The sequence below is a fragment of the Eschrichtius robustus genome, chromosome 19 (assembly GCF_028021215.1).
Source record: "Eschrichtius robustus isolate mEscRob2 chromosome 19, mEscRob2.pri, whole genome shotgun sequence".
Taxonomy (NCBI): domain Eukaryota; kingdom Metazoa; phylum Chordata; class Mammalia; order Artiodactyla; family Eschrichtiidae; genus Eschrichtius; species Eschrichtius robustus.
The window spans coordinates 58,148,065-58,166,825 of NC_090842.1; the positions used below are offsets into that span (position 1 = coordinate 58,148,065).

At 56.0% G+C, this 18,761-nt stretch overlaps 1 protein-coding gene across 1 annotated transcript; it reads left to right on the plus strand.

The window, feature by feature from the left end:
* The first annotated feature begins 8,572 nt into the window (after positions 1 to 8,572).
* Positions 8,573 to 15,469, plus strand: ERF (ETS2 repressor factor). Its single transcript, XM_068529036.1, has 4 exons — positions 8,573 to 8,721; positions 13,141 to 13,375; positions 13,754 to 13,869; positions 13,976 to 15,469. Exons 1-4 carry the CDS (start codon positions 8,700 to 8,702, stop codon positions 15,277 to 15,279), a joined length of 1,677 nt encoding a protein of 558 aa, XP_068385137.1. The 5' UTR covers positions 8,573 to 8,699; the 3' UTR covers positions 15,280 to 15,469.
* The last annotated feature ends 3,292 nt before the right edge of the window (positions 15,470 to 18,761 follow it).

An 18,761-nucleotide genomic window follows, 5' to 3' on the forward strand; every position in this document is an offset into this window, starting at 1 on the left:
TGCGGTGTGGCGCGCGCTGCAGAGTAGTCTCCGCGCGTGGCCTGGGGCTTGGTGGCCTTGAGGACAGGCCACCTCCTCCAAGACTTTGACATTTAGGGCGGCGCAGTTTTCTGACAGCCCCCCTAGACATGGGGTGGGGGGAGGCACGAGATGGGGAAGTACAGCGCTTCATGGGGCGTCACACTGCATTCCGTGAAGAGCTACGCTTTGTAGGTGTTCACACCTGGCGGGAGCAAGATTTTTTTTTTTTTTTTTAAGGTGGGGTGATCACACTGGGGGTTGGGAGGAGAGGAATATGCCCTGTCAGTAGTAGATTACTCCTGCCCAGATACGGGATTCACACCAGCTGTGAACCTGTTGGCAGTGCATCCGTACTCTGCACATGGCATTTGCCCTGGCTAGCCGGTAATGGGCCGTCGTCTCCTGCTGCGTCTAATGGGTTCGCAGTATCCACAAGGGATTCACACCAGGTGTGAGGAAAATGCCGCCAGCCTATTGCAGGTTCCTAATGCCTGTAACATTCGCACTACCGGTGACAGAGTATACTGTGACATGGCCAGTTCACTCTGGGCTAGAGGGAAATATCACTTGTCCAATGGGATTCACTGAGTATGAAGGAGATTCACGTTATCCATGAGAGTCACATTATGCACTGTCCACAGAAGGTTTGCCTTGAGAGGGGGGGAAATTTCACTGTCTTGTACAAGTTCACACTGGAGAGGAATCTTACACTGTTACTTATGCTATTATGTTATGACATACTATCTTATACTGTCATAACTACTATTTTAATATCCTTCTAAAAGAGAGTTTGCACGTCCATGTTGAGTGGGCCCTGAGTTGAGGGAAATTTTACAGGGCTGTTTATACTGTGCCCATTAGGTAAGGGTTGGGTGTGAGCAAAGTTTATGTTCGTCAGAGAGTTCCCACAGCCCACTTAGGTAGACCCTTGGAGAATGGTTCGTGCTGTCCCACAAGGGGTTCACAGCAGCCACAGAAAGTTCCCCACACGTGGAGATATTCACTGTCCATGTTAACTCTGTCACAGATATGAAAGAGATTAATTACACCGGCCATGGGGAGCCTCATACTGCGTGAAAGTTCACATTGCCCGTGACAGCTTACATTGTGTTGGTGGCGGGGGGGGGGGGGGGGGGGGGGGAGGGGAGGATTTCCATTGATTGGGATGGTGTTTCATGTTCCACAGTCAGTTCACATCAGGTGTGAGGGAGAATTAGACTCAATGGGGAGATCTGGACTCTCCATGAAGGAATTCACCCTGCCTAGGAAGCACAGGGGGTAAAAGGGGGTCTCTACTGTCTGTTCAGGATTGTCTCTGGCCGTGGTGTGTTTTTAATGTCCACAGAGGAACCCCCACTGCTTATTCGAGTTACACCATGCATAAAGGAGACCCATCTGTGGGAGTCCACACTGTCCAAGGCCTATTTCACCTGTCCCTGGAAGAATTACATAAAACGTAGTTAACTTACACAGTTCATTGAAATTACACTTTCATGTGGAGCAGGGGTGATGTTGCAGGAAGAAGAATAACACAGGCTTAGCCAGGTTGCTCAGGGTCAAACTGAGCTGGGCTTCTTCCCAGTTGTGTGACCTTGGGCAAATCATTTAATCCCTCTATGCCTCCATTTCTACATCTGTAATGGGATAATTTTTTTTTTTAATCCTATGGCATAGGGTTGTTATGAAGATGTAATGAGTTAAGATGTGCAAAGCATTTAGGTCTGTGTCTCTAGCAGGGTAAATCCTCAAAAATGTTAACTATTGCTGTGATTATTATTATTCAGAAGGAGCTTATCACTACCCGAAGAGTCTATGCTGTCACAACCTTACTGGTAACCTGTCCATAGTTTGTATGTGTTGTAGTCGTGCTGGTGGTGGTGCTTTTTGAAAGGATTCCAGGGTTCAGCATATCTGTGGGGCATTTATCAATCCATCAGGAGGCATTATGGTCTACTGCTTGATGTCCCAGCTGTAACAGTTTTTAGCTGTGTAGCCTTGGGCCTGTACCCTCTCTCAGTCTCACTCTCCTCATCTGAAAAATGGGGATCATTAGAATATCTATCTCATAAAGTTGAGGTGAGGATGAAATGAGATGCTGAATCTAGGGCCTTGCACATAGTAAGTGCTCAATAAATGGGAGCGGTGGTTTTTGTATGCCTTATCCTGCATTGGACTCTGGGAAATCCCTGCCATTCAAGAAGTCACCATTTCTTGGCCTTTATTTGGGGCCTATTGTTGATGATGGGTTACACCACCCTTCAGGGAGTCATACTATCCTAATACGTGTGTGTGTTGAAGGGGAGTTGGGTAACTTTTTATTGGAGAGTGAAGACTTTCCAGGTTGGGGGGATTAGTATAATTGTATGAAAATTACAAAAGCCCAGAGGGTTGTTGTTTTTTTAATGTTAACAGTCTTTCAACTTTAGTGAATTTTTTTATAACCATTATCAGTTAGATTTCACTTCAGACACAAGTAATAGAAATCCAAACAACAGTGGCTTAAATAAAATAGAGATGTATTTTTCTCTTACCTCTGAAGAGATTGAATCACCTTCTGGTCTTTTCAGTCATACTTAGCTCCTGTGCCTCAGTGGCTGCTGGAGCTCTTGCCATCCGCTCCAAGTTCCAAGCAGGGATATGGGATGTAAGGGTTTGACACTTTGAATCTTTTACCTTTTAGAAGCCTTGTGGAAGCCCCACTCAATCCGTACTTCTTACATCTTATTTGCCAGGTGTGTTATTTGGCCACCTCTATTTGAGCCCAGAGGGTTTAACTGGGACAGGGAGTTTCTTCCTGTCTACGGGAAAGGGCTACATTATCCATGACTTAATAAAACTGACAGTGACATTGGGGCTTATTACACCCATTGGTTGAGTCTACACTATTCACAGAGTGGTCCACCCAGGCAGGTGGCACTGTCCACGCGGGGACACAGTGTCCTGCATGAGGCCATGCTGACTATGGGGCTACATTATTCCCATGAAGGCTCACACTGCTTACTGAGGTAATCCTGTTTATATGCTTATCTACACTATGCATGTGAGGTTTACCCAGTTGTGGGAATTGACCCTACTGCTAGAGGAATTCACACAACGTTAAACAAGTTATGCCGCCTCTGTGGTAGCGCACACTAAGGAGAGGACAAGGGCTTCCCTGGTGGCGCAGTGGTTGAGAATCTGCCTGCCAATGCAGGGGACACGGGTTCGAGCCCTGGTCTGGGAAGATCCCACATGCCGCGGAGCAACTAAGCCCATGCACCACAACTACTGAGCCTGTGCTCTAGAGCCCATGAGCCACAACTACTGAGCCCGCGAGCCACAACTACTGAAGCCTGCACGCCTAGAGCCCGTGCTCCGCAACAAGAGAAGCCACCGCAATGAGAAACCCATGCACGGCAACGAAGAGTAGCCCCTGCTTGCCACGACTAGAGAAAGACTGCGTGCAGCAACGAAGACCCAATGCAGCCAAAAATAAAAAAATTTATTTTAAAAAAAGGAGGGGACAAGCCATTTGTATGGGGGGGTGCACGTTGTTCATTTGCTTTCTCACCATCTATATGAGGCTCACACTGTTTATGAGGGTTACACTGCCTATGTGGGGTTTACACTGTTTATGTGGGTTGCCCTGTTATATGGGTCCACACGGTTTATGAAGTACTTTTGGATGAGGCTCAGATCATTTATGAGAGCTAGCCTATCTGGACAAGGTTTATGAGGGTCATGCTGCCTATATTGGGGTTCACACTGTTTTTGAGCATTACACTGTCTATTGGGGGTTTACACTGTCCATGTGAGAGTCACACTGTATATGGGGTTTACATCAGTTACGGACACTGTCTGTATGGGATCTGGTTGTGGGGTTATACCAGCTGTATGCAGACTCAGTTCACTTCAGCAAATACATATTACCAGCCTACTCTTATGACAGACCCTGGTCTAGGCACTGGTGATAAAGCAATGAAGAATATGAAGAATACGGATCAAGTCCCTGTCTTTGTGGAACTGACATTGAGTAGGACAAGTTCACCTTTTATGGAGGTTTCCCTGTTTATGAGATTCACATCGGGATTCATACTCTTTAGGGGGTTGCACTGGCATCGACTGTCCAGGAGGGTTTCTCTGTGTGTATGGAGCTACATGTTATTGGTATTACATTGGGCATAAGGGAGTTCACTGTCCAAAGATGAGCTTATCCATTCATTATTGATTGCCATGCTCTTGGGAATGCTATAGGCAACAAAACAGACAAAAATCCGTGCCCTCTTAGAGCTGATATTATGGAGGAGGGATTCAAATGACAAGCAAATACATTATGGAAATATATATGTCAAATGATGCTAAGTGCTATGGAGAAAAATAGTGCATAGAAGGGACACAGGGATCTAGGAAGGGGGCTCCAATTTAAAATATAGTGGTCAGGGACTTCCATGGTGGTCCAGTGGTTGAGACTCCACGTTTCCACTGCAGGGGGCAGGGGTCTGATCCCTTGTCAGGGAACTGAGATTCCCACATGCCACGTGGTGTGGCAAAAAAAAAAAAAAAAAATATATATATATATATATATGTATATGTATATATAGTGGTCAGACATAGTCATATTGGGAAGGTGGTTTGTTTCTTTTATTTTTTAATTTTTGGCCACACACTGCGTGGCTTGCAGGATCACAGTTCCCCAACGTGCCCTCAGCAGTGAAAGCATGGAGTCCTAACCACTGGACCACCAGGGAATTCCTGGGAAGGTGATTTTTAAGTAAAAACCTGGAAGGGATGAGGGACAGAGCTATGTAGACCTCTGGGGGAAAAGTCTTCAAGGCAGATGGAATAGCATGGGCAAAATTCCTGAGGGAGGAATATGCCTGGCATATTCAAGAAACAGCAAAGAGGCTGGAGCGTAGTTGGAAAAGAAATGAAGGGGAAAGGTGGGAAGTGAGGTCAGGAAGGAAGGGCCTTGCAGGCAAGGAGCTGTAAAAGCAAGGAGTTGGCTTTTACTCCCAGTGAGCAGAGGGGCTATTGGAGGGTTTGGGGCAGCAAAGGGATGTCATGTCGTTGACTAAAACCGTTCTGGCTGCTCGTAGAGCACAAACTATAGGGACCAGTGGCAGCAGGGAGACCAGTGAGGAGACCCTAGACCAGGATGGTGGTGGCAGGGGAGGGTGGCTGATTCTGAAACAGCTGAAGGAAGAGCTAGCTGATGGGAGTTCCCTTCAGATTGGATGTAGGATGAGAGAAAGGAATTAAGGATGATTCCAAGGTATTCAGCTTGAGCAACCAGCAAAATGGAGTTGCAGTTTCCTGAGATAGGGAAGACTGGAGGTGGGGGGACAGTTTGGGGGAGCTCCAGAAGACCATTATGACTTGGCAAACTCGAGAAATCCAAATGGAAACACTGATGAGGCAGTTCAACATGTGAGATTGGAGTTCAGGGTAGAGTCCTGAGATGGAGATAGAAATTTGGGTGTAATCAGCATAGAGATGGTATATGAAACCGTGGTCCTGGTGGAGATTGTCAAAGGAATGGGTGTAGATGGAGAAAAGAAGAGGACCTGGGACTGAGCTCTGGGGCCCTTCAGCATTTCAAGTCAGGGAGATGAGGAAGGATGATACTATAAAGGGGTTACATTTTCTGTTTGGCAATGGTTACACTGTTTAGGTGGCTCTGCTCTCTAAACAGTGTGGGTGGGTCCTACTATTTCTAAGGGAATGACAATAGAGTAGTAGTGGTTCATTATTGCTTATATGGGTAATGGGTGGGTTGCAATTATGATTTTTATCGTCCACAGTTTCCTAAGTGTGAAGTCTGTGAAGAGTTGTGACTTCTGTGGGGATAGGTTCTGTCCATGCCTTTGCCTGACAACAATAGGATAAATGTTATCTGTGTCAGGACAGTAAACTGGAACAAGAACTACTAGGTCCATGGGAGTCGGGGTGTCCTCACTGTCCAGAGTTGTTTTCTCCATGGAGTGTTACACTATTCATCCCAGGCACATCCTAGGTCTGTGAGAGGCTGTGCTTTTTACCAGCCCCAGGGGCATTTGTGGAGGCTTTCCATAGTGAACTGAGGAAAGGGGGGGTGGTCCTTGCTCATTGGAGTTCACATGGCCTTGGTTGGACGGTATATCTTCAAGGAATGACCAGTGGTGATGGATAGTTTCCATCACAAGCTCACAACATCTAGGTGTTTCACATAGGAATGGTGGGGTTCACCATCCATGGGGGTGGTTTTCAGTGTTCACAAGACAACTGAAGTATCCGAGACAGTCCACACTTCTATGGTGGAGTCACACAGACCCCTGAGGGGTTATAATATCTGTGGACACGCCATTTTCACCAGGCACTCCCATTCTCTGTGGATGGCTGAGAGTCTCCCGTGAGGCATAGCCACCATCTATGATTGTGTTTCACAGAAACTGTGGGATTGAGTTATCCAGCTGGGTCAGGGTAGGATTATGCCATTAACAGGAAATTTCACTGTCAATGCTGTGTGTTTATTGCCAACAGTTGGAGTCTATAGGGTGAGGGGTGCTTACCTCATCCACAGGGTATATCGTTCACTCTGCTAATAATTATTACCAGTATTTATTGCGTACTTACCTCAAATCTCTGATTTCTCACAACAACCTAATCATGTAGGGCCTATTATTATCTCCATTTTACAGATGAGGAAGCTGAGGCTCAAAGAGATAAATTCACTTGCTCTATGTCGCGTACAGGAAATAGCAGAGTTTGGGTTGCCACCCCAGTCTCTGTCTTGCTGGTGGGAGTATGGAGGTCACTGAGGCTGTTATAGACCTATTATCTTTTAAACTTTGCATCATCTTTTTCTGAGGGGGGGGGCAGTAAAAGAGGTAGTAAAATATAGTGGTTAAGTGTGGTGATTTTGAATTGGGTAGGTTGGGTTTGAATCCTGGCTCCAACACTTCCTGAGCCTCATTTTCTTAATCTGTAAATGGGGCTAACAATAGTAATTCCCTTCTTTGGGGTTTTGTGAGGATTGAATGAGAAGATGTCCCGACAATGCTTGGCCCAGTGCCTGGCACATCATGAGCGTTAGCAATTGGGGAGGGAGCTGTTATAATAACAATGATGATGATTATCATGGCTGGACCACACTGCTCCCAGAGGGTTACAATATCCGTGGGGGAGCTGCACTGTCCGTAGGCAAGGTTACATAATTCCCCAGGAGGGTGATGCTTCCCGGGAGGCCTTGGTCTCCCTGAGGAAGAGGCCTGAGACTTCTGAGGCACTGGTGAGGTTCTGCTCTAACGCCGCTAGGAACCCAGCAACAGAGGCTGGGCTTGAAGCCCTAAGCACCCAGAGCCGGACCCTTCAGGCCTTCCCTCTCTGTGGCCTGTTCGTCTCTCCCTGTCTTCTTGATTTCACTCTCTCTGAGCATCTCCCCCCACCCTCCCCACTTCGTTTCCTTTGGTACCTCAGAGTCTTTTCTGAGACTCTGTTTCCAGGATCAGCCTGTGAATATAGCTTCTATTTGCCCTCGACTGTTGGCCATCTGATCATTGCTGATTTCCTGTTTCCCAAAGCCTCAGGCTCCATCCATTCCTCCCAGCTGCAGAGAACAGACTTAACACTGCCCTACGCGCTGGCCTTCATCCTTAAGCCCTGCCTTCCTCTCTCCTGGCGACCCCCCAGTGCCCCTTTGGGAGCACATTTGTTCCGACTTTGCTCACCCCCTCGCATCCTGACCCCATCCCCGGAACCCCCTGCCCTGGAGGTGGAGGTGGGGGTACCTCCGGCGCCAGCCGTGTCCCCAGGACAGCTGCAGTCTGGGGATGGGGGGGCGGGCTCCCGTGTGCATTCTCTCTGGTCACTTCCTCCCCAGTTGGGACTGGGGCTATCTGGAAGGCCAAGACCCCATCCCTGGAGGAACGGAGGGCACAGCCGCCTCCCTATTTCCGATGCTGGGAAATGCCTCCCACCCATTCCACCCCACCCCTGGACAGCTGCCCCCATTCAGGCTCAGGGTTGTTGGTGGGGGGACATGGTGAGCCCAGCCTGGGAAATGCTGTGGTCTGGATCATTCTCCGAGGTCCTGACCCGGCCCCCCTGCAGAGAAAATTCTGCCTCCTCCCAAAAGGTCCATACTCCTCCTCACAAAAGTTTCTGACACTCATCAGAAGGTACCCCCCAACCCCTCTTACAGGCTTCCAAAGAAAATCTGGACCCCGCAGTGGGCAGGAGAGGAGGAGGGGCGGCAGGTCGCGAGTCCTGAGGACTTAAGTTATCTTCAGACTTGGAGCCTCAGAGAAGGGTCATGACCCCCCGGACCCCATCCCACCCCAACCCCCTCCTTCCCTCCTCCCCCGTCGCGCGGCCCCTTTAAGCCTAGAGCCGGCCGGTCCTCAGTGGCTGCGCGCCGACGAGTGTGTGTGTGTGTGCTTGCGTGCGTGCGTGCGTGTGTGTGTGTGAGTGCGCGGGGAGGGGGGCGGGCGCAGTGTCTCCATGGCGACGCGGCGGTGACGTCGCCGGCCGGGGGGCGTGGGCGTCCCGGCCCCGGAGTGCGATATTAACCCGGGAGGCGGCGGCGGGGAGGGGAGAGGCTCTGAGAGGCGAGGCCGGGTGAATCGGCGAGGGCGGCCCGACGGGCTCGGGACGGGACGGGGCAGCGCGGGCGCCGGGAGCTGCGGCCCGGAGTCGGGGCGCCTCGCCCCGGGCCCCCCAGCATGAAGACCCCGGCGGACACAGGTGGGGGCGGGGGCAGCACGTGTGGGGGAGACTTGTTGCCCCGGGAAACCAGGCGGAGAAACTTTGGGGGGGCTGAAGGGTTCTGGGGGAGCCCGAGTGATCCCCAGTTCCGGGGGACCCCCAATCACTCCAGACCTGTTGCTTCTTGCGGCGCGAGCGGGGGTGTGCACCGGACCCCCAATTCCTGCTCCTGGGCGCAGTGGTATGGGTGCTGCGAGTCCTGGTTCTCTCCTTGCCTGGACCCCGAAAGCTGGGCTCTCCCTTACTCCCGGGATCACGGGGGTGGCTGGGTTCCTCCCCGCCGCTCTGTCACGTTGCACTCTGGGGGCCGGGACGTGTGCGGGGTGTGTGTGTGCGGGGGGGGCTGTCCACAGGGCCCGCTATCCCAGGTTCCGCGCTGCGCGGTCCGGCCCGTGACCTTCACCGCGATGCGTGCCCCGCACCGGCTTAGAGGGGGATACAGGATGGCCTCTAGGAGGAGGGCGTGAGTGGGGAGCCCGGGACTCGGGGACCGGGCTGCACCGCCCCTCCCCCGCCCGTCTCCGCCGGCTCCTCGCTCCCCCGCCCGCGCCGAGTCGCAAAGTTCCAAAGCGCAGCCCGAACGTTCGAAAAAGGAACTTTTTGTTTCCGACCTTAGAACGCGCGGCTTTAAGGTCGCTCGGGAGAGACCTGGGAACCCTCCTCCCTCGCCTCCGGGGACCCGGGGTTGGGGAGGGTGGGGAAGGTGGGGGTGGACGCGGAGGCTCCCCCCCGCCCCCCTCCCTCATCCAGCTCTTCTCTTTCAACCGGCCGTCTTTTCCCTCCTCCCCCCTCTTCCCCGCCAACTTGCTCCTCCTTAAGGGGCCAAGGTTCCCCTCCCCCGCCCCGGTCGGCGGGCGGGGGGCAGCAGGATTAACCCCCCCCATCGGACTTTCCCCCTTCCCCTCCCCCGCCGCCCCCGGGCTCTCGCTGGCTGGACTTTGCGCCCGAGCGCGCTGGGGGAGGGGTCCCAGCCGCCCCCTGCCCGTCTACCCCGTCGGAATCCGGCCCGGGGCGGGGACGGGGGAGGGGGAAGGGGGCCGGGCGCCGCTGTTCAAACTTGTTTCCTTCCCCCGGCGGCGGCCGCGGCTAGGGCTCCTGTGTGAGGGTGTGTGCCCCGACCGGCCCACCCACCCCGCCCCCCCGTCGCTCGGCGGGTGGGGGCGGCTCTTAAAGGGCTCCGAGCCGGGCTCCGGCGCCTGGGGATTGGGGCCTAGGAGGGGGCTGGGCGTGGGGCAGGGGTTCGGAGTGCAGTAGGGTCAGTCACGTGCGTCCCACATACTCTCTGGCTCCCAAAGGCTCCAGGGCCGCTGGGCCTTGGGGGCATCAGGAGCCTCCCCTCGCCGGAGGAGGGGGCCGAGGCACCCAGACAACCCCGCCTCGTCTTCCCTCCCTGCTACGGGCCTTCGCCTGGTGGGACCGGCTGGGCCGCTCCCCCAACCCAGTCTTGGGGCCGTGCCGTGTGGGTTCTCTGGCTGGGGGAAGAGGCGGGGGCCTGTACTGGTCTCCCAGTCGGTCCATGGGTCCATCTGCCTCCTGGCTGGCCGCTGCGCGCCCCTCCATCCGATCCTCCATCCCGGCCCCTCTCTCCTCTGCCGCGGCTGTTTCCCACTTCCTGTTTTCTTCCCGGCTCTGGCGCCACCGAAGGCTGCCTGGACTGGGGGAGGTGGCGGGGCCCCCCAGGAGGCCGGCGTGTTCTTCCTCTACCACTACCCCTCCCTTCCGACCCCCAGAGTCCTTTTAAAAAAAGTTTGGGCAGTTATGTGAATTTGAGGGGCGCCCAATAATTCTGCAAACCCCCCCTCCCAGGTTTCCACAGTCTGTCTGGGAGATTCCCTACCCCGCCTCCGTGGGACCCAGGTGTGCCTTCTGGGACCCCGCCATCCCAGCCCTTCCTGTCTGCTGCCTCTTCTCCACCCTGTCTGGCAATGTCCTCAGCTCTTCTCTCAGTGTCAGCTGCTCTGTCTCTGCCTCGCTGTACCCCCATGCTCCAGAGGTCCTGCACCCCCAAGCTTTCTTGGTGCGGGCGGGGTGGTTCCCTGTTTTAAGCACGTGGACCCATACACAACACACACTCACACATGCTCCCCTTGCCCGTGCCTGGCTCCTGGCTCCAAAGCCTGGGGAACAGAGCCCCATTGAGACACCCTGACGTCACCCCTCATCTTCCTTCTCCCCCCAAAGCTGGGAACAGGCCCTCATGTATGCCATGTCCGATGAGGAAAGCTGGCTTTGGGGTGGGCCTGGGAATAGGGAGGGCCCTTGCCACGAGTGGGAGCCAGGGTTCTGGCCTGGGAGGTGGTTTGTTCAGGGAGGGGGCTTAACTAGGGGGCCTGGGTCAGCCCCCGGAATGCAGCTTGAGGCCTTTCCAGAGCCCCCCACCTCCCTTCCCTTTGTGTTGCATGTAGTCTCTCTCACTCCTTCTCTTCTGCAAAGTTTATTTTTAGCCTCCTGCTCCCCCGCTCCCAGGACTGTCGCTGCACACACGTTGCCTGGTTACCGGGACAAGGAGGCTGGGGCGGGTGGGCTGGGAAGGGTGGCTTTAATTTTGGGGGGAGGGTGGAAATCAGTACACACCCCAGCTCTAGACTGATGTCTCAGGGGCTTCGGCCCCACCCCGAGTCGGAGAGCCAGATTGGGGTTTAGGTGGGGGGGAGCGCGAAGCTTGGTGCCCTGAAGGGAGACAGGAGTTTGGAGGAGGTTGGAGGGTACATGGAGCGGGCGGACTCTTGGGTTCCCAGGGACCTCTGGGCCCTCAACAAGACCCTGGGACCTGGGTTCTCTGGCAGGGTGAGCGTAAAGGGGTGAACGCCTGGATTCCCAAGAGAGGGATGGGGCTGTGGATGCTGGGGTCCATGGAAGGTGTTGTCAGGGGCTGTCACTTCTGAATGGAGCAGGGGCTGCTGGTACAGTACCCTGGGTCTGTGACCAGCTGGAGGTCATATGGTCATATCCCTGGAGCCCTGAGGGGCTGGTTTGAGGCTGGAATTTCTGAATGAGGCAGGGACCAGGTGGGGAATGCCAGCCATCCCAGTCTCCCCAAGGCCAGGGGTCAGGGAGCTGGGTCCCAGTAGAGGTTAGAGTCGGCTCTGCTTTAGAGGGAGTGGCCCCTGTGGGAATAGGAACTGCTGATCCCCTAGGTCCCCATGGGGAAGGATCCCCTGTTGGATTCCAGACTTGGGTGGAGTCTTTGGGGGAGGTTCCATGTTGCCCCAGGCCTGGTTGGTACCTGCTTGAGCTGGGGTGTGAGCAGGGCCAGGGGAGGGAGGCTGACCCTTGCAGCCTGATTGGGACTTGGGACCCCGCCCATCCTTAGCTGTCCACCTTGGCCTTCTCCCTCTAGTGGCACCAGGACTTCTGTCTTGCCTCCCCTCTTCTCTTCCTCCCTTTCCCTCCTCCCGCCCCTCCATTACCGGCTGCCTAGTGCTGAATTATTGATGACCCCTGATTACCCGGGGGTTTGGGAAATGGCAACAACCGCAGCCCCCCCAACTCTCCCCCCCAGGCTGCCCACCACCTCTAGGGACCAGCCAGCCCACCACCAACCTCTACCCAAGGTTAATGCTGGGGGCGGGTAGGTAGGTGGGCAGGGAAGAAGCTGCGGATGAGAAGGCAGGAGGGGGAGCAGGCTACAGTGAGCGGTGCCTGTTCAGTCTTGAGGCCCTCCAGCCAGGTTGGGTCCGTGCGCCCGGGTCTGGGTAGGGCAGTGCAGCACAGAGGGTCCAGGGCTTGATGGGGGGGCGGGGGGGGGGTGCTCTCTCAGACAGTCTGGGTTTCACTCTCCAGGGAAGACAGAAGCCTCTGTGTGTGCAAGCGCTGACCTCATCGTCAACCAGCCACCCCACCCCTCCTGGTCCTTTTAAGAAAAAAAAAAAAAATCCTCCTCTCGGGGCCTAGGGTGGGAGTAAGGGCTCCGGTAGGTCTTGGGAGGGAGACAGTGTACGTTCCTAGGAGGGGAACAGAGAAGGTCGGGGGGGCAGGGGGGGGCGGCGTGGTAGTGACTGACCCTGAACGGGAGTGCGGGTGGGCTGGCGGGGGCTAGCCCCAACCCGTCTGGCCACGTGTGCCCCTTCCTGCCCCTCCCCCACTGGCAGCCTTGCCCGCCGGCCTGGCTTGGTGCCTGGCCCCCTGGCACTGGCCCCGGGACCCGCCGCCGACGGTTTCCTGTTTCTCCCGGTGTCGCTGGAACAGGCTCCAGCTTCCCCTCCCCCCAGCTCCTGTCTAGCCCCCCTCACACACAGACAGACACACACTGTCTCCCTCTAACCAGGTCCTGGCTTGGCAGGGGGAGACGGATTTCCCCACGTTAAGGGCGGGGTAGGGGGTGGACCCTGGGATGGGCCCCAGGGCCCCAGACTTGGCGCCCTGACCCGGGGCCGCACCCCTGCCTCCTGTCCCCAGGGTTTGCCTTCCCGGATTGGGCCTACAAGCCGGAGTCATCCCCCGGCTCGAGGCAGATCCAGCTGTGGCACTTTATCCTGGAGCTGCTGCGGAAGGAGGAGTACCAGGGTGTCATCGCCTGGCAGGGGGACTACGGGGAATTCGTCATCAAGGACCCCGACGAGGTGGCTCGGCTCTGGGGTGTCCGCAAGTGCAAGCCCCAGATGAATTATGACAAGCTGAGCCGGGCCCTGCGGTGAGGAGGGCAGATGCCCCTGGGCAGATGTGGACAGCCCCCCACTGGTTGGGAGCCCCTGGCCCGTGGGAATAGGCTTTGGGTTTGCCTTCCGGGTCCAAATCGCAGCTGTGTGACCTTGGGCAAGTCCCAGCCCCTCTCTGAGACCATTTGTCACACCGAGGTGTCCTGAGGAGAGAATACAGCCAGGGACGTGGCCTCTAGTCTGGCCCCAGAACTGAGGGGAGAGCTGGTCTCCACCCTCTGGACCTTGATTTCTCTCGGGTGGCCCATGTTTCTCGGTCGCCCTTTGTGAGCAGCTCTCACACGTGTCAAGGTACGGGGTCTGGACTTGGGTCCCGTGTGACTGACCGTCCGATGGTGTTTCTACATCCACAGCTATTATTACAACAAACGTATTCTGCATAAGACTAAGGGGAAACGGTTCACCTACAAGTTCAACTTCAACAAACTGGTGCTGGTTAATTACCCTTTCATCGATGTGGGGTTGGCTGGTGAGTACAAGGGCTGGTAAGCATGGCCTCAGAGGGAGGACAGGGTCTGTCTGAATGTCCAGGCGAGGCTGGGGGCCTTGACATCGTGTCTCCCCTCTCCCGCCAGGGGGTGCGGTGCCCCAGAGCGCCCCGCCAGTGCCGACAGGCGGCAGCCACTTCCGCTTCCCTCCCTCGACGCCCTCCGAGGTGCTGTCTCCCACCGAGGACCCCCGCTCACCACCGGCCTGCTCTTCGTCCTCATCCTCCCTCTTCTCGGCTGTGGTGGCCCGACGCCTGGGCCGAGGCTCTGTCAGTGACTGTAGCGATGGCACGTCAGAGCTGGAAGAGCCACTGGGAGAGGACCCCCGGGCCCGACCGCCTGGCCCCCCGGAGCTGGGTGCCTTCCGCGGGCCCCCGCTGGCCCGCCTGCCCCATGACCCTGGTGTCTTCCGTGTCTACCCCCGGCCCCGGGGTGGCCCTGAGCCCCTCAGCCCTTTCCCTGTGTCGCCTCTAGCCGGGCCTGGCTCCCTGCTGCCCCCTCAGCTCTCACCGGCTCTGCCCATGACACCCACCCACCTGGCCTACACTCCCTCACCCACGCTGAGCCCTATGTACCCCAGTGGTGGCGGGGGCCCCAGCGGCTCGGGGGGAGGCTCCCACTTCTCCTTCAGCCCTGAGGACATGAAACGGTACCTGCAGGCCCACACCCAAAGCGTCTACAACTACCACCTCAGCCCCCGCGCCTTCCTGCACTACCCTGGGCTGGTGGTGCCGCAGCCCCAGCGTGCTGACAAGTGCCCGCTGCCGCCCATGGCACCTGAGACCCCGCCAGTCCCCTCCTCAGCCTCGTCCTCCTCTTCTTCCTCTTCCTCTCCATTCAAGTTTAAGCTCCAGCCGCCCCCACTGGGACGCCGGCAGCGGGCGGCTGGGGAGAAGGCTCTGGCGGGCGCTGACAAGGGCAGTGGCGGTGCCCTCGGTGGCGGTGGCAGCGCAGGCGGGCTGGCCGAGGGGGCCGGGGCGCTGGCCCCCCCCGCCCCCCCACCGCCCCCTCCCCAGATCAAGGTGGAGCCTATCTCAGAAGGCGAGTCAGAGGAGGTGGAGGTGACTGACATCAGCGACGAGGATGAGGAAGACGGGGAAGTGTTCAAGACGCCTCGTGCCCCCCCTGCACCCCCAAAGCCCGACCCCGGCGAGGCACCCGGGGCAGCCCAATGCATGCCCCTCAAGTTGCGCTTTAAACGGCGCTGGAGTGAAGACTGTCGCCTGGAGGGGGGTGGGGGCCCCACTGGGGGCCTCGAGGATGAGGGAGAGGACAAGAAGGTGCGTGGGGAGGGGCCTGGGGAGGCCGGGGGGCCCCTCACCCCAAGGCGGGTGAGTTCTGACCTCCAGCACGCTACCGCCCAGCTCTCTCTGGAGCATCGAGATTCCTGAGGGCTGTGGGCAGGGGACCCCCGTTCCCTCCACCCCCCCCCCACCTCTTTTGCTGCCTTAACCCCCCCCATTCCCTGGAGGTGAGGGCAGCTTTCTCGTCTCTTCCCTGCCTCCTCCCTTTCCCCTCCCTCATGTTTTGTATGAAACTTCTAATTTCTTTTTTTTTTTTTAACGGTGAGGGTGGGTGGGTGCCCAGGGCTGGGGGCTGTCCCCTGTCTCTATGGGTTTCTAAGCTCCGGGCAGAGTGGTAGGGGGGAGGGGGGAGTTAAGGGGGCCACCTCCATTCTGGGGAATTTATATTTGAACTGAGGCTCTGGCCTCAAAGCCCAGGAACTTTTTTATTACAATCGCTTAGGAAGTAAAGCCTTGTCTCCCTCCCTGTTCTCTGCCTCCTGTACCTCTCTCCCTTTCCACCCCCGGCCATCCTCAGCCCCGATCCTGCCTTCCCTGCCCCTCCAGGGGCCATGAGTGCCTGGGTTTCTCATACCCCCCCACAGGGTTGCAGCAGAGGAGGGAGGAACGTTTTATGATGAACCTGAACCAAAAATTCTGTTGGGGGGGGGGGGGTTGGGGGTGGAGGAGGGTGAGGGGTGCCGCCCATAGGCCACAAATCTCTACAAGTGCCTGCTATCCCTCTCCTACTTCCCACCCCAGCGCCAGTCCAACCCCTTCACCCCCAGCTGCTCCTAGGACTAGCCCGTAGGCAGGCAGGTGGGAAGGGGGTGCCCTGAAACCAAACTGGAAGCCCCCTCTGCCTCCCAGCTGGGGCCCCTGGGCTGGGGGTCTGTGGTCAAGCCTTATTCTGTATTGGGGACGGAGGGTTGGGGGGAGGGAAGTTGGGGGCTGCTGGAGAATGTATTCAAAACAATAAAACTTTGGACCTTTGGATGCAGTGATCTGTCCTGGGTGCTGGGTGCAGCCACTGCAGGGCAACAGCCTTTGCTTGGTTCTTAAGGACAGGGACCTAGACTGGACCCCCAAATGGACCTATGGCCAGAGGGCCTAACCCCATCTGAACGGGGCAAATCCAGGCCTGGGAAATGAACTCCTGACCTTGGGTGGCACTTAACCCCTGGGCCTGATGATGAAGGTCTCAGGCATGCTCTGGCCCTCTGACTGCTCCCCTCTTCCATGGGGGATCTGCTCCTCCTTGGGAGCCCCTTAGGCTCTTCAACACCACGCCATGGCCCTTGCTCTCCTGCCTACGATGTCTTTCCTCTCTGTGAATTCCTAGCCATGCCTCCATGGAGCTCCTTTTGCGCACCTCTGGTGTTCTCCCACACGTCACTCTCCTTAGATGCGCTTATGAGCTAATCTGGGAGTCCTTTGGCAACAGGCTTGCTGGCTGTTGAAATGTAGACCTTGCAAGGTACCTTAGTGATCTTCTCATCAAACCATGGAAACACTCTCCGCCAGCAAGTTAAGAAGGGACTGGCTTCATCATAGTTGCTATTGATTGACCTACTGTATGCCAGGTACCTAGTTGGGAGGTGCAGCGCTTTATCTCCAACATCCAGCAAGGTAGGGGCAAGCGGCTCACTTAAATCACTTGCCCAAGACCTTAAGCCCAGCTAGGACTTTAAGTGAAGTCTGTCTCTGAAGCCCATGTTCTTTCAACAACTGAGTTCTCCTCCTAAAGCCAGGACGTTGGACCTAGACCAGGATCTCAAGATCATAGGATCTAAGAGGTGAGCTCATAAGGCTAGAAGCCCAAGTTGGAGAGCTTGAATCAGAGATGAAAGAATCAGGAGGAGGAATCCAAGCTGGAGGTGCCCTTAGAGACAGCGCAACCCGTTCAGTGCAGGTGAGGTGCTGGAGGCCCAGAGAGGGGAAGGAGTTCCCCAAGGCCACACAGCTGCTAAGACATAGAGTGAGAATTGAGGGCTCAGGGCCTGTTGGACTGGCTTCCCCGTGAAACATCACCCTGTGTAACTCTGAGGGGGAAGGAGCTGGAAACTCCTACCCACTCTCATTTCATCCTCATTTCATGCCAGCCCAGGGTGGGTGGTCCCAAATGATGCCCGCTGGCAGCGAAGAGAGGATCCAGGGCTGGGGTACTGGCAGGAAACTGAGGCTCTCGTGGCAGCCTATGGGCAACTGCTCCCTCTCCTGGGTGATGTAAGTCACTCCCTTAGGGTGGGGGCCACTGGGCTATTTCTGGAAGTTGGGATGAGGCCTGTCTCCTGGCAACATAGATGCAGCTGAGTTGGTGGTGGTGGTGGTGTGATGGAGAAAGAGGGCTGTCATCATTGGAGGCAGGAGGGAGGACCCTGACTAGTAGTCTCAGCACCTGATTCTAGCGCCTTCAAAGCACCTCTAAACCGGGTCTATCGTGGACTCAAAAGCACTCAGCTCCAGAACTGCTCTCCAGGTTATTCCACAGCCCAACCAGACTTCCTGCCCCAAATTCTGGCTGAGTGGGATGTCACAGGTGGCATCTGGTCTTGAAAATTCCAGAGGCTCCTCTAATCTTTAATGACCCACCTAAATCTATTCACAGTTTCTGCAAGACCATACCCTTGCTCCCTTCCACATCCTCCGGGATCTCTGATAACCAAGTATAAAGCCCTTTATAGATCTCAAGACACTTCATCAATTAATTCATCCCATGAGAGACCCTCTTCTTACCGATAGTCTCCAGTACTCCCACAGTCCCCCAAAGGTCCTTCCTTATGCTTCTCAACCATCCCTCAGAGATCCCCTCAGTCACCAGTAGTTTCTCACAGTTTCCCACAGACCTTTTACAGACACCCCAAGTCCTCTCTGACTTCACTGGTCTCCAGGAAGACCAGTTCACCTCTTCAAAGACTCCCCTGAGCACCTCCAGACACCCATAGGCCCCTCATAGCCACTTACAACCCGCTCTAGCACCCCTCAACAAACGTTCTCAGCTCGTACAGACACTCAGGTAAGATTCCCTCAGACTGACACCCTCAGACTCCGACGGACCCCAATCCCCTCTGGCTGTTGCCCACGCGCGGCCCACTGCGCATGTCCCACGGGTTCTGGCCGTTAAGTAACCGCCGCTATTCCGCCCTGCTCTTCTGCCCTTGCAGACCTTCTTGGTCCAGTTTAGGATTCCCTAGGCTTTGGGGCTTGACTCGGATTTTTGCTTGTGGCCTCCGAGCCGCCGCCAGAGGGCAGCAGACACTGTTTGACTGAGAAACTACTACAATTCCCAGAAGTACCCGCTCTGGGCTGTGCGTGATGCAGCCTCCTTCATTGAGAAGAGAGCGGAAGTGTGACTGCGCTTTGCCTTCTGGTTAATGCAGTTTGAAAAGGCTTTAGCGCTACCGTCTGTCCTACCCCAGGGGTTTGTGTCCGCTGGGAATTGCGGTCAGTTACAGACCGAGTGGACGAGACTTTCTTCAGGCTTCAGAAAGGACAGGACAATTAGTGTGATCACAGGATCTGATTAAAGTGAAGTCTAGAGACTCCATTTCCCATCATTCCACGAGGCAGGAGGGGCGGAGGGTGATTTC